At 44.2% G+C, this 18025-nt stretch overlaps 1 protein-coding gene across 1 annotated transcript in view; it reads right to left on the bottom strand.

The window, feature by feature from the left end:
- LOC115127045 (cAMP and cAMP-inhibited cGMP 3',5'-cyclic phosphodiesterase 10A-like) overlaps window positions 1–18025 on the bottom strand; it is a 129020-nt gene that overhangs the window by 52989 nt on the left and 58006 nt on the right. Inside the window, exons 8-10 of the mRNA XM_065002334.1 lie at window positions 17053–17103; window positions 15009–15067; window positions 4421–4472 (exon numbers count right to left, since the gene is read on the bottom strand). Coding sequence (XP_064858406.1) covers window positions 4421–4472; window positions 15009–15067; window positions 17053–17103 — 162 coding nt within the window. The remainder of the gene's footprint in view (window positions 1–4420; window positions 4473–15008; window positions 15068–17052; window positions 17104–18025) is intronic.

Raw genomic sequence — 18025 nt, 5'->3', positions numbered from 1 at the left:
TATCCTCTCATGGTAACTGTAATACCATTGGTTGGTGTAACAGTGGAGGAGGTATCCTCTCATGGTAACTGTAATACCATTGGTTGGTGTAACAGTGGAGGAGGTATCCTCTCATGGTAACTGTAATACCATTGGTTGGTGTAACAGTGGAGGAGGTATCCTCTCATGGTAACTGTAATACCATTGGTTGATGTAACAGTGGAGGAGGTATCCTCTCATGGTAACTGTAATACCATTGGTTGATGTAACAGTGGAGGAGGTATCCTCTCATGGTAACTGTAATACCATTGGTTGATGTAACAGTGGAGGAGGTATCCTCTCATGGTAACAGTAATACCATTGGTTGGTGTAACAGTGGAGGAGGTATCCTCTCACAACGTTGAACGTTTCGATCTTCATAACCACCAACATTCATTGCATGAACATTTTTTATTAATATAGAGTTGGATCTGCTCTTATGAATGCAGCGATGTGAACCCAACACTGCCTATAAGTATGTCTATACTCCGAGTGAACTCTCAAATAATCTATAAATGATTTACCTACACTTATAACTTCTAAAAGTATAGCTTATTTTAAAGCGACAGTCCTATAAATATTTATAACTGAGTTGTTGGGTTACCAACATGTATAACCTTATTTTAAAGTGACAGTCCTATAAATATTCATAACTGAGTTGTTGGGTTACCAACATGTATAACCTTATTTTAAAGTGACAGTCCTATAAATATTCATAACTGAGTTGTTGGGTTACCAACATGTATAACCTTATTTTAAAGTGACAGTCCTATAAATATTCATAACTGAGTTGTTGGGTTACCAACATGTATAACCTTATTTTAAAGTGACAGTCCTATAAATATTCATAACTGAGTTGTTGGGTTACCAACATGTATAACCTTATTTTAAAGTGACAGTCCTATAAATATTCATAACTGAGTTGTTGGGTTACCAACATGTATAACCTTATTTTAAAGTGACAGTCCTATAAATATTCATAACTGAGTTGTTGGGTTACCAACATGTATAACCTTATTTTAAAGTGACAGTCCTATAAATATTCATAACTGAGTTGTTGGGTTACCAACATGTATAACCTTATTTTAAAGTGACAGTCCTATAAATATTCATAACTGAGTTGTTGGGTTACCAACATGTATAACCTTATTTTAAAGTGACAGTCCTATAAATATTCATAACTGAGTTGTTGGGTTACCAACATGTATAACCTTATTTTAAAGTGACAGTCCTATAAATATTCATAACTGAGTTGTTGGGTTACCAACATGTATAACCTTATTTTAAAGTGACAGTCCTATAAATATTCATAACTGAGTTGTTGGGTTACCAACATGTATAACCTTATTTTAAAGTGACAGTCCTATAAATATTCATAACTGAGTTGTTGGGTTACCAACATGTATAACCTTATTTTAAAGTGACAGTCCTATAAATATTTATAACTGAGTTGTTGGGTTACCAACATGTATAACCTTATTTTAAAGTGACAGTCCTATAAATATTCATAACTGAGTTGTTGGGTTACCAACATGTATAACCTTATTTTAAAGTGACAGTCCTATAAATATTCATAACTGAGTTGTTGGGTTACCAACATGTATAACCTTATTTTAAAGTGACAGTCCTATAAATATTCATAACTGAGTTGTTGGGTTACCAACATGTATAACCTTATTTTAAAGTGACAGTCCTATAAATATTCATAACTGAGTTGTTGGGTTACCAACATGTATAACCTTATTTTAAAGTGACAGTCCTATAAATATTCATAACTGAGTTGTTGGGTTACCAACATGTATAACCTTATTTTAAAGTGACAGTCCTATAAATATTTATAACTGAGTTGTTGGGTTACCAACATGTATAACCTTATTTTAAAGTGACAGTCCTATAAATATTCATAACTGAGTTGTTGGGTTACCAACATGTATAACCTTATTTTAAAGTGACAGTCCTATAAATATTCATAACTGAGTTGTTGGGTTACCAACATGTATAACCTTATTTTAAAGTGACAGTCCTATAAATATTTATAACTGAGTTGTTGGGTTACCAACATGTATAACCTTATTTTAAAGTGACAGTCCTATAAATATTCATAACTGAGTTGTTGGGTTACCAACATGTATAACAGATGACCATTTTATTAACGAGTTAGGCCTACTAATATTTATAACTTCTAAAAAAATAACTGGAAACTTTCTGGACATTTATTAATGAGTTGCAACCATTTATAACAGCGTATAATCTCATAAAACATGTAATACATAATATGGATAAAATGTAATGTAACGTAAGGATACATTGGGGAAAGCATGTTAATTGCAGTGACTCAAATCTGTAGCCTATCATTGGTATAGTGAGTAGCCTAGCTAATTCAGAGGGGGTTATCTTTCTCCCCTTTTTAATATATATTACAAGTCAGAATAGAATTTGACAACTGATTAACTATTTACAATATAACATAGGGTTATCATGTTTCTTTTCTTGTTAAGCGTTTTCCCATCATGGAGTCTGAGACTGTACGGCAATCTGTGGGAGAGAAGAGGAATTGTTGACAACGTAGCATATACACTCTAGCTATACAAAACTATACTATCACCATTATCTATACCATTTAGGTTTAGCTAGTCATGTTATCCACTGCTAGCTAATAATAACAATAATAGCTAGCTACCACAGATTAATTAAAGGGGTTAGCTATTTATCAAAATAATACCCTAGGTAGTTAGCTAGCGTGTGTGTGTTAGTCTTAAAATTGGAACCACTAGTGTGCTGACAAAGGAGGCTAACTAGCTAACTTACCAGCTACCTAGTTAGAGACAAAAAAGTTAGATAACTAGCTCAGTTCAAAAGTTAGATAACTAGCTAGCTAGCGTGCTAATCCAAAAAAGCTAGCTAAACAACTTGCATGGAAATTCTGTCATGTCGATATTAACTAGCTAGCTGGCAGCTAAAGTTTGCCAGCTAGCTAGCGAACCTAACGAGCCAGCAAACATGTTTTGCTTAGCTAGCTAACTATTTCATGCCAAAGTGTCACGCCTGCTCCCACTCACCCTGTCTGGCGCCCAAGTGCGCCAGGCTGCCCTTCATTACTCACATCTGTCACCATCATTACGCGCAGCAGCGCTCATTGGACTCATCTGGACTCCTTCCCTTTGTTGATTGCCCCGTCTATAACTGTCTGCTCCCCCGTTTGTTCCCTGTGTCAGCATTAACGTTGTGTGTTATGTTCAGATGCTGTCTTGTCCTGTCCCATGTCCAGATATATCATTAAATGTTCACTCCCTGCACTTGCTTCTTCTTACACTGAAGAGTATCTTGTGCTAAATTGTATAGCAGAATTTCTATTAAAAAAAAATACATTTGAGGTTTTACCTAATGCTAGCTAGCTAAAGTTTACTAGCTAACTAGGACAGAGGTGTTAGCTAACATTAGCTAGCTAGCTACTTAGCTAGCTGAGCAGCCTGCTAAATCATTCAGCAAAACTTCCCGGAACCAGCGAACCAAACCAATAATATGACTTGAGATCTTCAGATGAGGCCTTTATTCCTGGAATAAATAAGTGTACCAATGCATCATCTGGGTTTCAAACGTGGGGCATCATGGGAGTTGGTCTGAAAACTGGTCTGAAAAACAAACCATTTCTGCGTCTGGTACAGAGCAATTCATCACACCCAAAAGTGAGAAAATAACAATTGTTTAACTATGCATTTAAGTGTTCAATATTATACGCATTTGTAAGTGCATATATTAATGCTTAATAGCTGGAGGTAAATAGTGGCTCACTATTTGGCAAGCAACTGACTGACTAGCGAACTAGTTTGACCTATTTATCATAACCCATATATTAAAATGGTTTATAATTTTATTTATTTTACCTTTATTTTGCATTTAGAAATGCTAAAATAACCGTTAATAACATAATTACAATAATAATAATAATTAACAATAATTACCGTTATAAACCATTTACAAATGGAACATTATTGTAAAGTGTTACCTGATTCGCTCCAGGGTTCGGCGTAATCATAAATCCATTCAGAAAGGTCTTTTAAACAGTACACGTTAGCAAGGCTATACAAGTTGAAGTTACATAAATTGTCAGGTAAAAAAAAAACAATCAAAAACAGGATGTGAGACATATGAATTGAGGCGACACCAGTGGTACATGACAATACAATACACAGTACGCAGTACAGTATGTCACCACAACACGGTGGTCCTCATACACATTCTAGACAACCATCATGGACTTGGAAGTGGTAGTCCCTTGAAGAGGTCCCTTCCCTTGAAATAGCAGGCATCACAAACAAATAGAAAAACACAAAATAGACTAAATACGAAATAGACAAACAAACAAATAAACAAACAAACAAACAAACAAACAAACACGTACCATTATGTGTTCAAGTAGAGAATCTATTGCCACAATGTTGTCAAAGTACGTTCTGTTGGAGAAAGAGAGAGAATGATAAACTAAGGGTAATGATGATTGATAAGGGTATAGATGATTGATAAGGGTATAGATGATTGATAAGGGTATAATGATTGATAAGGGTAATGATGATTGATAAGGGTAATGATGATTGATAAGGGTATAATGATTGATAAGGGTAATGATGATTGATAAGGGTAATGATGATTGATAAGGGTATAGATGATTGATAAGGGTATAGATGATTGATAAGGGTATAGATGATTGATAAGGGTAATGATGATTGATAAGGGTATAATGATTGATAAGGGTAATGATGATTGATAAGGGTAATGATGATTGATAAGGGTATAGATGATTGATAAGGGTATTGATGATTGATAAGGGTAATGATGATTGATAAGGGCATAGATGATTGATAAGGGTAATGATGATTGATAAGGGTATAGATGATTGATAACGGTAATGAATATTGATAAGGGTAATGATGATTGATAAGGGTATGATTGATAAGGGTAGAGATGATTGATAAGGGTAGAGATGATTGATAAGGCTATAGGTGATTGATAAGGGTATAGGTGATTGATAAGGGTATAGATGATTGATAAGGGTATGATTGATAAGGGTAATGATGATTGATAAGGGTATAATGATTGATAAGGGTATAGATGATTGATAAGGGTATAGATGATTGATAAGGGTATAGATGATTGATAAGGGTAATGATGATTGATAAGGGTATAGATGATTGATAAGGGTAATGATGATTGATAAGGGTATGATTGATAAGGGTATAGATGATTGATAAGGGTAATGATGATTGATAAGGGTATAGATGATTGATAAGGGTATAGATGATTGATAAGGGTAATGATGATTGATAAGGGTATAGATGATTGATAAGGGTAATGATGATTGATAAGGGTATGATTGATAAGGGTATAGATGATTGATAAGGGTATAGATGATTGATAAGGGTATGATTGATAAGGGTATAGATGATTGATAAGGGTAATGATGATTGATAAGGGTATGATTGATAAGGGTATTGATGATTGATAAGGGTATAGATGATTGATAAGGGTATAGATGATTGATAAGGGTAATGATGATTGATAAGGTTATGATGAATGATAAGGGTAATGATGATTGATAAGGGTATAGATGATTGATAAGGGTATAGATGATTGATAAGGGTAATGATGATTGATAAGGGTATAGATGATTGATAAGGGTATGATTGATAAGGGTAATGATGATTGATAAGGGTATAGATGATTGATAAGGGTATAGATGATTGATAAGGGTATAGATGATTGATAAGGGTAATGATGATTGATAAGGGTATAGATGATTGATAAGGGTATAGATGATTGATAAGGGTATAGATGATTGATAAGGGTATAGATGATTGATAAGGGTATGATTGATAAGGGTATAGATGATTGATAAGGGTATAGATGATTGATAAGGGTATAGATGATTGATAAGGGTATAGATGATTGATAAGGGTAATGATGATTGATAAGGGTAATGATGATTGATAAGGGTATAGATGATTGATAAGGGTATAGATGATTGATAAGGGTAATGATGATTGATAAGGGTAATGATGATTGATAAGGGTATAGATGATTGATAAGGGTATAGATGATTGATAAGGGTATAGATGATTGATAAGGGTAATGATGATTGATAAGGGTAATGATGATTGATAAGGGTAATGATGATTGATAATGATGATTGATAAGGGTATAGATGATTGATAAGGGTATAGATGATTGATAAGGGTATAGATGATTGATAAGGGTAATGATGATTGATAAGGGTATAGATGATTGATAAGTGTATAGATGATTGATAAGGGTATAGATGATTGATAAGGGTATAGATGATTGATAGATTGATAAGGGTAGAGATGATTGATAAGGGTATAGATGATTGATAAGGGTATAGATGATTGATAAGGGTAATGATGATTGATAAGGGTATAGATGATTGATAAGGGTATGATTGATAAGGGTAATGATGATTGATAAGGGTATAGATGATTGATAAGGGTATAGATGATTGATAAGGGTAATGATGATTGATAAGGGTATAGGTGATTGATAAGGGTATGATTGATAAGGGTAATGATGATTGATAAGGGTATAGATGATTGATAAGGGTATAGATGATTGATAAGGGTATGATTGATAAGGGTAATGATGATTGATAAGGGTATAGATGATTGATAAGGGTATAGATGATTGATAAGGGTATGATTGATAAGGGTATAGATGATTGATAAGGGTATAGATGATTGATAAGGGTATAGGTGATTGATAAGGGTATAGATGATTGATAAGGGTATAGATGATTGATAAGGGTAATGATGATTGATAAGGGTATAGATGATTGATAAGGGTATAGATGATTGATAAGGGTATAGATGATTGATAAGGGTATAGATGATTGATAAGGGTAATGATGATTGATAAGGGTATAGATGATTGATAAGGGTATGATTGATAAGGGTATAGATGATTGATAAGGGTATAGATGATTGATAAGGGTATGATTGATAAGGGTAATGATGATTGATAAGGGTATAGATGATTGATAAGGGTATAGATGATTGATAAGGGTATGATTGATAAGGGTATAGATGATTGATAAGGGTATAGGTGATTGATAAGGGTATAGATGATTGATAAGGGTATAGATGATTGATAAGGGTAATGATGATTGATAAGGGTATAGGTGATTGATAGGTGATTGATAAGGGTATAGGTGATTGATAAGGGTATAGGTGATTGATAAGGGTATAGATGATTGATAAGGGTATAGATGATTGATAAGGGTATAGGTGATTGATAAGGGTATAGATGATTGATAAGGGTATAGGTGATTGATAAGGGTATAGATGATTGATAAGGGTATAGGTGATTGATAAGGGTATAGGTGATTGATAAGGGTATAGGTGATTGATAAGGTTGTTATTTACGTACAGACAAAGAATCTTAATTTTATCGCAGGAGGAAAATAATCCTCAAGCGGGAGGATTTGAATGAATATAAAATATCCAGGGAGCAGCTGGAAGCGGTGTTTGTCGGCTATACAAAACAATACCGTACCTACATTGTACCTTAAGCTGGGTATAAATACTACAGATTGGATTCCAACTGGCCCGTACCCAACTCATTGGAACGCCCCCACCCCATGACCCAACTCATTGGAACGCCCCCACCCCATGACCCAACTCATTGGAACGCCCCCACCCCATGACCCAACTCATTGGAACGCCCCCACCCCCCATGACCCAACTCATTGGAACGCCCCCACCCCATGACCCAACTCATTGGAACGCCCCCACCCCATGACCCAACTCATTGGAACGCCCCCACCCCATGACCCAACTCATTGGAACGCCCCCACCCCATGACCCAACTCATTGGAACGCCCCACCCCATGACCCAACTCATTGGAACGCCCCACCCCATGACCCAACTCATTGGAACGCCCCCACCCCATGACCCAACTCATTGAACGCCCCCACCCCATGACCCAACTCATTTGACGAACTCGAACGCCCCCACCCCATGACCCAACTCATTGGAACGCCCCCACCCCATGACCCAACTCATTGGAACGCCCCCACCCCATGACCCAACTCATTGGAACGCCCCCACCCCATGACCCAACTCATTGGAACCCCATGACCCAACTCATTGGAACGCCCCCACCCCATGACCCAACTCATTGGAACGCCCCCACCCCAAGACCCAACTCATTTTCTACGCCCCCACCCTATGACCCAACTCATTGAACGCCCCCACTCCATGATCCAACTCATTGGAACGCCCCCACCCCATGACCCAACTCATTGGAACGCCCCCACCCCATGACCCAACTCATTGGAACGCCCCACCCCAAGACCCAACTCATTGGAACGCCCCCACCCCAAGTCCCAACTCATTTTCTACGCCCCCACCCTATGACCCAACTCATTGAACGCCCCCACTCCATGACCCAACTCATTGGAACGCTCCACCCCATGACCCAACTCATTGGAACGCCCCCACCCCATGACCCAACTCATTGGAACGCCCCCACCCCATGACCCAACTCATTGGAACGCCCCCACCCCATGACGCAACTCATTGGAACGCCCCCACCCCATGACCCAACTCATTGGAACGCCCCCACCCCATGACCCAACTCACTGGAACGCCCCCACCCCATGACCCAACTCATTGGAACGCCCCCACCCCATGACGCAACTCATTGGAACGCCCCCACCCCATGACCCAACTCATTGGAACGCCCCCACCCCATGACCCAACTCATTGGAACGCCCCCACCCCATGACCCAACTCATTGGAACGCCCCCACCCCATGACCCAACTCATTGGAACGCCCCCACCCCAAGACCCAACTCATTGGAACGCCCCCACCCCATGACCCAACTCATTGGAACGCCCCCACCCCATGACCCAACTCATTGGAACGCCCCCACCCCATGACCCAACTCATTGGAACGCCCCCACTCCATGACCCAACTCATTGGAACGCCCCCACCCCATGACCCAACTCATTGGAACGCCCCCACCCCATGACCCAACTCATTGGAACGCCCCCACCCCATGACCCAACTCATTGGAACGCCCCCACCCCATGACGCAACTCATTGGAACGCCCCCACCCCATGACCCAACTCATTGGAACGCCCCCACCCCATGACCCAACTCATTGTGTAGTCTAGAGCGATTTCCTAGGTTAGCTAGCCAGCTATTGTCGTTCTTTTAACGCAACGTAACGTAATCAACACTGCTAGCTAGCCAGCTAGCCCCGAATAGCAGCACAGTAGAAACTATTACACTTAACGGAACGACTTGATTAGTGTAGTGTCAACAACGCAGCCAATGCCAGCTAGCCTACATAGTCAACAACGCAGCCTCTGCCAGCTAGCCTACTTCAGCAGTACTGTATCATTTGAATCATTTTAGTCAATAAGATTCTTGCTACGTAAGCTTAACTTCCTGAACACTCGAGACGTGTAGTCCACTTGTCATTCCAATCTCCTTTGCATTAGCGTAGCCTCTTGTGTAGCCTGTCAACTATGTGTCTGTCTATCCCTGTTCTCTCCTCTCTGCACAGACCATACAAACGCTCCACACCGCGTGGCCGCGGCCACCCTAATCTGGTGGTCCCAGCGCGCACGACCCACGTGGAGTTCCAGGTCTCCGGTAGCCTCTGGAACTGCCGATCTGCGGCCAACAAGGCAGAGTTCATCTCAGCCTATGTCTCCCTCCAGTCCCTCGACTTCTTGGCACTGACGGAAACATGGATCACCACAGACAACACTGCTACTCCTACTGCTCTCTCTTCGTCTGCCCACGTGTTCTCGCACACCCCGAGAGCTTCTGGTCAGCGGGGTGGTGGCACCGGGATCCTCATCTCTCCCAAGTGGTCATTCTCTCTTTCTCCCCTTACCCATCTGTCTATCGCCTCCTTTGAATTCCATGCTGTCACAGTTACCAGCCCTTTCAAGCTTAACATCCTTATCATTTATCGCCCTCCAGGTTCCCTCGGAGAGTTCATCAATGAGCTTGATGCCTTGATAAGCTCCTTTCCTGAGGACGGCTCACCTCTCACAGTTCTGGGCGACTTTAACCTCCCCACGCCTACCTTTGACTCATTCCTCTCTGCCTCCTTCTTTCCACTCCTCTCCTCTTTTGACCTCACCCTCTCACCTTCCCCCCTACTCACAAGGCAGGAAATACGCTCGACCTCATCTTTACTAGATGCTGTTCTTCCACTAACCTCGTTGCAACTCCCCTCCAAGTCTCCGACCACTACCTTGTATCCTTTTCCCTCTCGCTCTCATCCAACACTTCCCACACTGCCCCTACTCGGATGGTATCGCGCCGTCCCAACCTTCGCTCTCTCTCCCCCGCTACTCTCTCCTCTTCCATCCTATCATCTCTTCCCTCTGCTCAAACCTTCTCCAACCTATCTCCTGATTCTGCCTCCTCAACCCTCCTCTCCTCCCTTTCTGCATCCTTTGACTCTCTATGTCCCCTATCCTCCAGGCCGGCTCGGTCCTCCCCTCCCGCTCCGTGGCTCGACGACTCATTGCGAGCTCACAGAACAGGGCTCCGGGCAGCCGAGCGGAAATGGAGGAAAACTCGCCTCCCTGCGGACCTGACATCTTTTCACTCCCTCCTCTCTACATTTTCCTCTTCTCTCTCTGCTGCTAAAGCCACTTTCTACCACTCTAAATTCCAAGCATCTGCCTCTAACCCTAGGAAGCTCTTTGCAACCTTCTCCTCCCTCCTGAATCCTCCTCCCCCTCCACCCCTCCTCCCTCTCTGCAGATGACTTCGTCAACCATTTTGAAAAGAAGGTCGACGACATCCGATCCTCGTTTGCTAAGTCAAACGACACCGCTGGTTCTGCTCACACTGCCCTACCCTGTGCTCTGACCTCTTTCTCCCCTCTCTCTCCAGATGAAATCTCGCGTCTTGTGACGGCCGGCCGCCCAACAACCTGCCCGCTTGACCCTATCCCCTCCTCTCTTCTCCAGACCATTTCCGGAGACCTTCTCCCTTACCTCACCTCGCTCATCAACTCATCCCTGACCGCTGGCTACGTCCCCTCCGTCTTCAAGAGAGCGAGAGTTGCACCCCTTCTGAAAAACCTACACTCGATCCCTCCGATGTCAACAACTACAGACCAGTATCCCTTCTTTCTTTTCTCTCCAAAACTCTTGAACGTGCCGTCCTTGGCCAGCTCTCCCGCTATCTCTCTCAGAATGACCTTCTTGATCCAAATCAGTCAGGTTTCAAGACTAGTCATTCAACTGAGACTGCTCTTCTCTGTATCACGGAGGCGCTCCGCACTGCTAAAGCTAACTCTCTCTCCTCTGCTCTCATCCTTCTAGACCTATCGGCTGCCTTCGATACTGTGAACCATCAGATCCTCCTCTCCACCCTCTCCGAGTTGGGCATCTCCGGCGCGGCCCACGCTTGGATTGCGTCCTACCTGACAGGTCGCTCCTACCAGGTGGCGTGGCGAGAATCCGTCTCCACACCACGTGCTCTCACCACTGGTGTCCCCAGGGCTCTGTTCTAGGCCCTCTCCTATTCTCGCTATACACCAAGTCACTTGGCTCTGTCATAACCTCACATGGTCTCTCCTATCATTGCTATGCAGACGACACACAATTAATCTTCTCCTTTCCCCCTTCTGATGACCAGGTGGCGAATCGCATCTCTGCATGTCTGGCAGACATATCCGTGTGGATGACGGATCACCACCTCAAGCTGAACCTCGGCAAGACGGAGCTGCTCTTCCTCCCGGGAAGGACTGCCCGTTCCATGATCTCGCCATCACGGTTGACAACTCCATTGTGTCCTCCTCCCAGAGCGCTAAGAACCTTGGCGTGATCCTGGACAACACCCTGTCGTTCTCAACTAACATCAAGGCGGTGGCCCGTTCCTGTAGGTTCATGCTCTACAACATCCGCAGAGTACGACCCTGCCTCACACAGGAAGCGGCGCAGGTCCTAATCCAGGCACTTGTCATCTCCCGTCTGGATTACTGCAACTCGCTGTTGGCTGGGCTCCCTGCCTGTGCCATTAAACCCCTACAACTCATCCAGAACGCCGCAGCCCGTCTGGTGTTCAACCTTCCCAAGTTCTCTCACGTCACCCCGCTCCTCCGCTCCCTCCACTGGCTTCCAGTTGAAGCTCGCATCCGCTACAAGACCATGGTGCTTGCCTACGGAGCTGTGAGGGGAACGGCACCTCAGTACCTCCAGGCTCTGATCAGGCCCTACACCCAAACAAGGGCACTGCGTTCATCCACCTCTGGCCTGCTCGCCTCCCTACCACTGAGGAAGTACAGTTCCCGCTCAGCCCAGTCAAAACTGTTCGCTGCTCTGGCCCCCCAATGGTGGAACAAACTCCCTCACGACGCCAGGACAGCGGAGTCAATCACCACCTTCCGGAGACACCTGAAACCCCACCTCTTTAAGGAATACCTAGGATAGGATAAAGTAATCCCTCTCACCCCCTCCCCTTAAAATATTTAGATGCACTACTGTTCCACTGGATGTCATAAGGTGAATGCACCAATTTGTAAGTCGCTCTGGATAAGAGCGTCTGCTAAATGACTTAAATGTAATGTAAATGGAACGCCCCCACCCCATGACCCAACTCATTGGAACGCCCCACCCCATGACCCAACTCATTGGAACGCCCCCACCCCATGACCCAACTCATTGGAACGCCCCCACCCCATGACCCAACTCATTGGAACGCCCCCACCCCAAGACCCAACTCATTGGAACGCCCCCACCCCATGACCCAACTCATTGGAACGCCCCCACCCCATGACCCAACTCATTGGTACGCCCCACCCCATGACCCAACTCATTGGAACGCCCCCACCCCATGACCCAACTCATTGGAACGCCCCCACCCCATGACCCAACTCATTGAACGCCCCCACCCCATGACCCAACTCATTGGAACGCCCCCACCCCATGACCCAACTCATTGGAACGCCCCCACCCCAAGACCCAACTCATTGGAACGCCCCCACCCCATGACCCAACTCATTGGAACGCCCCACCCCATGACCCAACTCATTGGTACGCCCCACCCCATGACCCAACTCATTGGAACGCCCCCACCCCATGACCCAACTCATTGGAACGCCCCACCCCATGACCCAACTCATTGGAACGCCCCCACCAAATGACCCAACTCATTGGAACGCCCCCACCCCATGACCCAAACAGCAATTTATTTTTTACAATTTATACCTGTCCAATAGCTCCAGAGTGGCGCAGCGGTCTAAGGCACTGCATCTCAGTGCTTGAGGCTGTCACTACAGACACCCCGGTTCGAATCCAGGATGTATCACAACTGGCTGTGATTGGGAGTCCCATAAGGCAGCTCACAATTGGCCCGGCGTCGTCCGGGTTGGGCCCGTGTTGGCCTTCATTGTAAATAAGACTTTGTTCTTAACTGACTTGCCTCGTTAAATAAACGATAACAATGGTGGTCCCGACAGCGCTTAATGGTGGTCCCAACAGCACTTTATGGTGGTCCCGACAGCGCTTAATGGTTGTCCCGACAGTGCTTAATGGTGGTCCCGACAGCACTTAATGGTGGTCCCGACAGCGCTTAATGGTGGTCCCGACAGCGCTTAATGGTGGTCCCGACAGCACTTTATGGTGGTCCCGACAGCGCTTAATGGTTGTCCCGACAGCGCTTAATGGTGGTCCCGACAGCACTTAATGGTGGTCCCGACAGCGCTTAATGATGGTCCCGACAGCGCTTAATGGTGGACCAGACAGCACTTAATGGTGGTCCCGACAGCGCTTGACAAAAGCATCAGGGCTAGTGGGTGTATTAATCTTAAATATAGGATTGTTGGTCTACCTGTGATTGGACGGCCTATTATACAGTCGGCCTATTATATGCACTGGAATTACGCGCCTCTTTCGATCCATGAAGCTGGATGACGGTTCATTGATTTGTGCAAGACAGTGATTTAATAGGCCAGTCAGTGGACTAGAACTACTGAAATAGATGAATGAGGCTGTCAACTGACCCAGACGTTCACATCCAAATGTTTCAGTTCTTCTGTTTCAGTTCTTCTCAGGGATGGAGTTAAAACCTACAGGAGGGTATCTCTCCAGGAACAGGGATGGAGTTAAAACCTACAGGTGGGTATCTCTCCAGGATCAGGGATGGTGTTAAAACCTACAGGAGGGTATCTCTCCAGGAACAGGGTTGGAGTTAAAACCTACAGGAGGGTCTCTCTCCAGGAACAGGGATGGAGTTAAAACCTACAGGAGTGTATCTCTCCAGGAACAGGGTTGGAGATAAAACCTACAGGATGGTCTCTCTCCAGGAACAGGGATGGAGTTAAAACCTACAGGAGTGTATCTCTCCAGGAACAGGGTTGGAGTTAAAACCTACAGGACGGTATTTCTCCAGGAACAGGGTTGGAGTTAAAACCTACAGGACGGTATCTCTCCAGGAACAGGGGTGGAGTTAAAACCTAGTCAACCCCCCCCCCAGGAAAATTCTCCTTGACAAAAAGAGTGATCAAGTTAAAATCCGACATTAGTATATGTGCTACAAGACAGAAGTGTCACATTTCTAAATGAATTAAAAGTCATTGAGACAACCTTACTTTGACACCTCTAGCAGGAAGTCATTGAGACAACCTTTACTTTGACACTTCTAGCAGGAAGTCATTGAGACAACCTTACTTTGACACCTCTAGCAGGAAGTCATTGAGACAACCTTACTTTGACACCTCTAGCAGGAAGTCATTGAGACAACCTTACTTTGACACCTCTAGTAGAAAGTCATTGAGACAACCTTACTTTGACACCTCTAGTAGAAAGTCATTGAGACAACCTTACTTTGACACCTCTAGCAGGAAGTCATTGAGAGAACCTTACTTTGACACCTCTAGCAGGAAGTCATTGAGACAACCTTACTTTGACACCTCTAGCAGGAAGTCATTGAGACAACCTTACTTTGACACTTCTAGCAGGAAGTCATTGAGCTCCGTCTGTTTGGCTAGGCCTCTGCACACCTGGGGGTACAAAAACAACACGTCAGATGTTCAGCTTTCAAACTAACGTCAACGATGGCATGCTAACAGTTAGTTAGCACTTTGTTTAAGTGTCAACAGCAGGATTACAGCGTGAGCGAGAGGGGGGTGGGGGAGAGAAAGAGGGAGAGACAGAGCGGGAGAGAGAGAGCAGGAGAGAGAGAGAGCGGGAGAAAGACAGAGCGGGAGAGAGAGAGAGAGAGCGGGAGAGAGAGACAGAGCGGGAGAGAGAGCGGGAGAGAGAGAGAGAGAGAGAGCGGGAGAGAGAGACAGAGCGGGAGAGAGAGAGCGGGAGAGAGAGAGAGAGCGGGAGAGACAGAGCGGGAGAGAGAGACAGAGCGGGAGAGAGCGGGGGAGAGACAGAGCGGGAGAGAGAGAGAGCGGGAGAGACAGAGCGGGAGAGAGACAGAGAGAGAGCGGGGAGAGAGACAGACGGGAGAGACAGAGGGGAGAGAGAGAGAGAGCGGGGAGAGAGACAGAGCGGGAGAGAGAGACAGAGAGAGAGCGGGAGAGAGAGACAGAGCGGGAGAGACAGAGCGGAGAGAGAGAGAGAGAGCGGGAGAGAGAGAGGGAGAGAGAGAGAGAGCGGAGAGAGAGACAGAGCGGGAGAGAGACAGAGCGGGAGAGAGAGAGAGCGGGAGAGAGACAGAGCGGGGAGAGACAGAGAGAGAGAGAGCGGGAGAGAGAGAGAGGGAGAGAGAGACAGAGCGGGAGAGAGAGGAGAGAGACAGCGGGAGAGAGAGGAGAGAGAGGAGAGAGAGACAGAGCGGGAGAGAGAGAGAGAGCGGGAGAGAGAGCGGGAGAGAGAGAGAGCGGGAGAGAGAGAGACAGAGCGGGAGAGAGAGACAGAGCGGGAGAGAGAGAGAGCGCGAGAGAGAGACAGAGCGGGAGAGAGAGACAGAGCGGGAGAGAGAGAGAGCGGGAGAGAGAGAGAGAGGGGAGAGAGAGACAGAGCGGGAGAGAGAGAGAGCGCGAGAGAGAGACAGAGCGGGAGAGAGAGACAGAGCGGGAGAGAGAGACAGAGCGGGAGAGAGAGAGAGCGGGTGAGAGAGAGCGGGAGAGAGAGAGAGCGGGAGAGAGAGAGAGCGGGAGAGAGAGACAGAGCGGGAGAGAGAGAGAGAGAGAGAGAGAGAGAGAGAGAGAGAGAGAGACCGTTGCCTTAAATCAGTGCAGACTGCTGTAACAAAATGGTGTATTTGTGAACGGACAGAAACGTGAGAGAAACCCACTGTGACCCAGGATGCTTTGGGACACTGTACCTTTCACGTAGGTACAAACCACAAGGCTCTTTACACGCCATAATGACGGCCCTTGGGGGGTCAAGTGTAAAAAGGCTTTAGGGTTGATTAGACTGAGACCTACCCAGTCACAGGGGAGTTCTGCTTCACACAAACACCATCATGAGACCCCGGACAAACGTACATGTGCAATTGTACTATGAGCGTTATTTGAGCCAATGAAGTATTGAAACACAACAGTAGGTTATCATGTTCACAGCAGACACAACTCTATCCCAATGACCACGTGCTACTTATCAAGCATTTATCAAGAGTGTGTTTTAAAGCATTTATCAACAGTGTGTTATCAAGCATTTATCAAGAGTGTGTTATCAAGCATTTATCAAGAGTGTGTTTTAAAGCATTTATCAAGAGTGTGTTATCAAGCATTTATCAACAGTGTGTTATCAAGCATTTATCAACAGTGTGTTTTAAAGCATTTATCAAGAGTGTGTTATCAAGCATTTATCAAGAGTGTGTTTTAAAGCATTTATCAAGAGTGTTTTAAAGCATTTATCAAGAGTGTGTTTTAAAGCATTTATCAAGAGTGTGTTTTAAAGCATTTATCAACAGTGTTTTAAAGCATTTATCAAGAGTGTTTTAAAGCATTTGTAACCAAATACACCTGAGACATACGGAAACATTTTTTTTAACTGAAAAAAAAACCACATTCAATAATCCAATGCTGACCTGTACTTGGTGAATAGCTACAGATGCCCATGCTAAACACGCTGTCGCAACCTTAAAAAAAAGAAAATCATTTTAATGTATTTATTTGAAAAGGGACAATACACATCAATGAACAGTTCTGTAAATGTGCCAGATTTAGCCAGCCGGTTAGTTTTCATCTGTAGTCCCCTGGGAAGATAGATTAAAAACACATAGCATCGTCAACATTTAGCTGTTTTTTTTTACAATAATAATAATAATAAAATTAAAAGTACAAAGTTCTAGAAGTAAAAAATGATTACAGTCAAGTAAAAGAAATAAAGAAAAAAAAGGGTAATATGTTTTTAAATTTGACAGTTTATTTATTAATATACACATAAAGCAAACTATCACATGAATATGCGTAACGTTCATCATATAATTAGTATTCTCAGCGTTTCCTCATCCTGCGTGTTTATCTAAAGCCCTCTCTGAATAATGCCTGCAACGTAATATCCCAGTAGGCAAAACTGGTTGAAAAGACGTCAACACAACGTTGACGTTCTTATAACGTTATTATTACAACCGACTTGTCCCACTAACTACTTAAAACCCCTCAGTGCCTGCCATCTATACACGTCTCTGATTGGCTCATTAGGAGCGAATAGCAGAATCTTCAGGGACTAACTGCTGCTCTCCTTATGAACTAATGGAAAGGGGGGATACCTAGTCAGTTGTACAACTGAATGCATTCAACTGAAATGTGTCTTCTGTATTTAACCTCTGAATCAGAGAGGTGCAGGGGGGGGATGCCTTAATCGACATCCACGTCTTCAGCACCCAGGGAACTGTGTGTCAACAGCCTTGCTCGGGGGCAGAACGACAGATTTTTACCTCGTCGGCTCAGGGATTCGAACCAGCAACCTTTTGGTTACTGGCTCAACTTTCTAACCACTAGGCTACCTTACAAAAACCTCGGTCTGATCCTAAGGGGCTCCCTGCTTCTTTCTTTATG

This window comes from Oncorhynchus nerka, linkage group LG16 (genome assembly GCF_034236695.1).
Source record: "Oncorhynchus nerka isolate Pitt River linkage group LG16, Oner_Uvic_2.0, whole genome shotgun sequence".
Taxonomy (NCBI): domain Eukaryota; kingdom Metazoa; phylum Chordata; class Actinopteri; order Salmoniformes; family Salmonidae; genus Oncorhynchus; species Oncorhynchus nerka.
The sequence above is the reverse complement of the archived record's forward strand: the minus strand, read 5'-3'. Positions and strand labels throughout refer to the sequence as shown.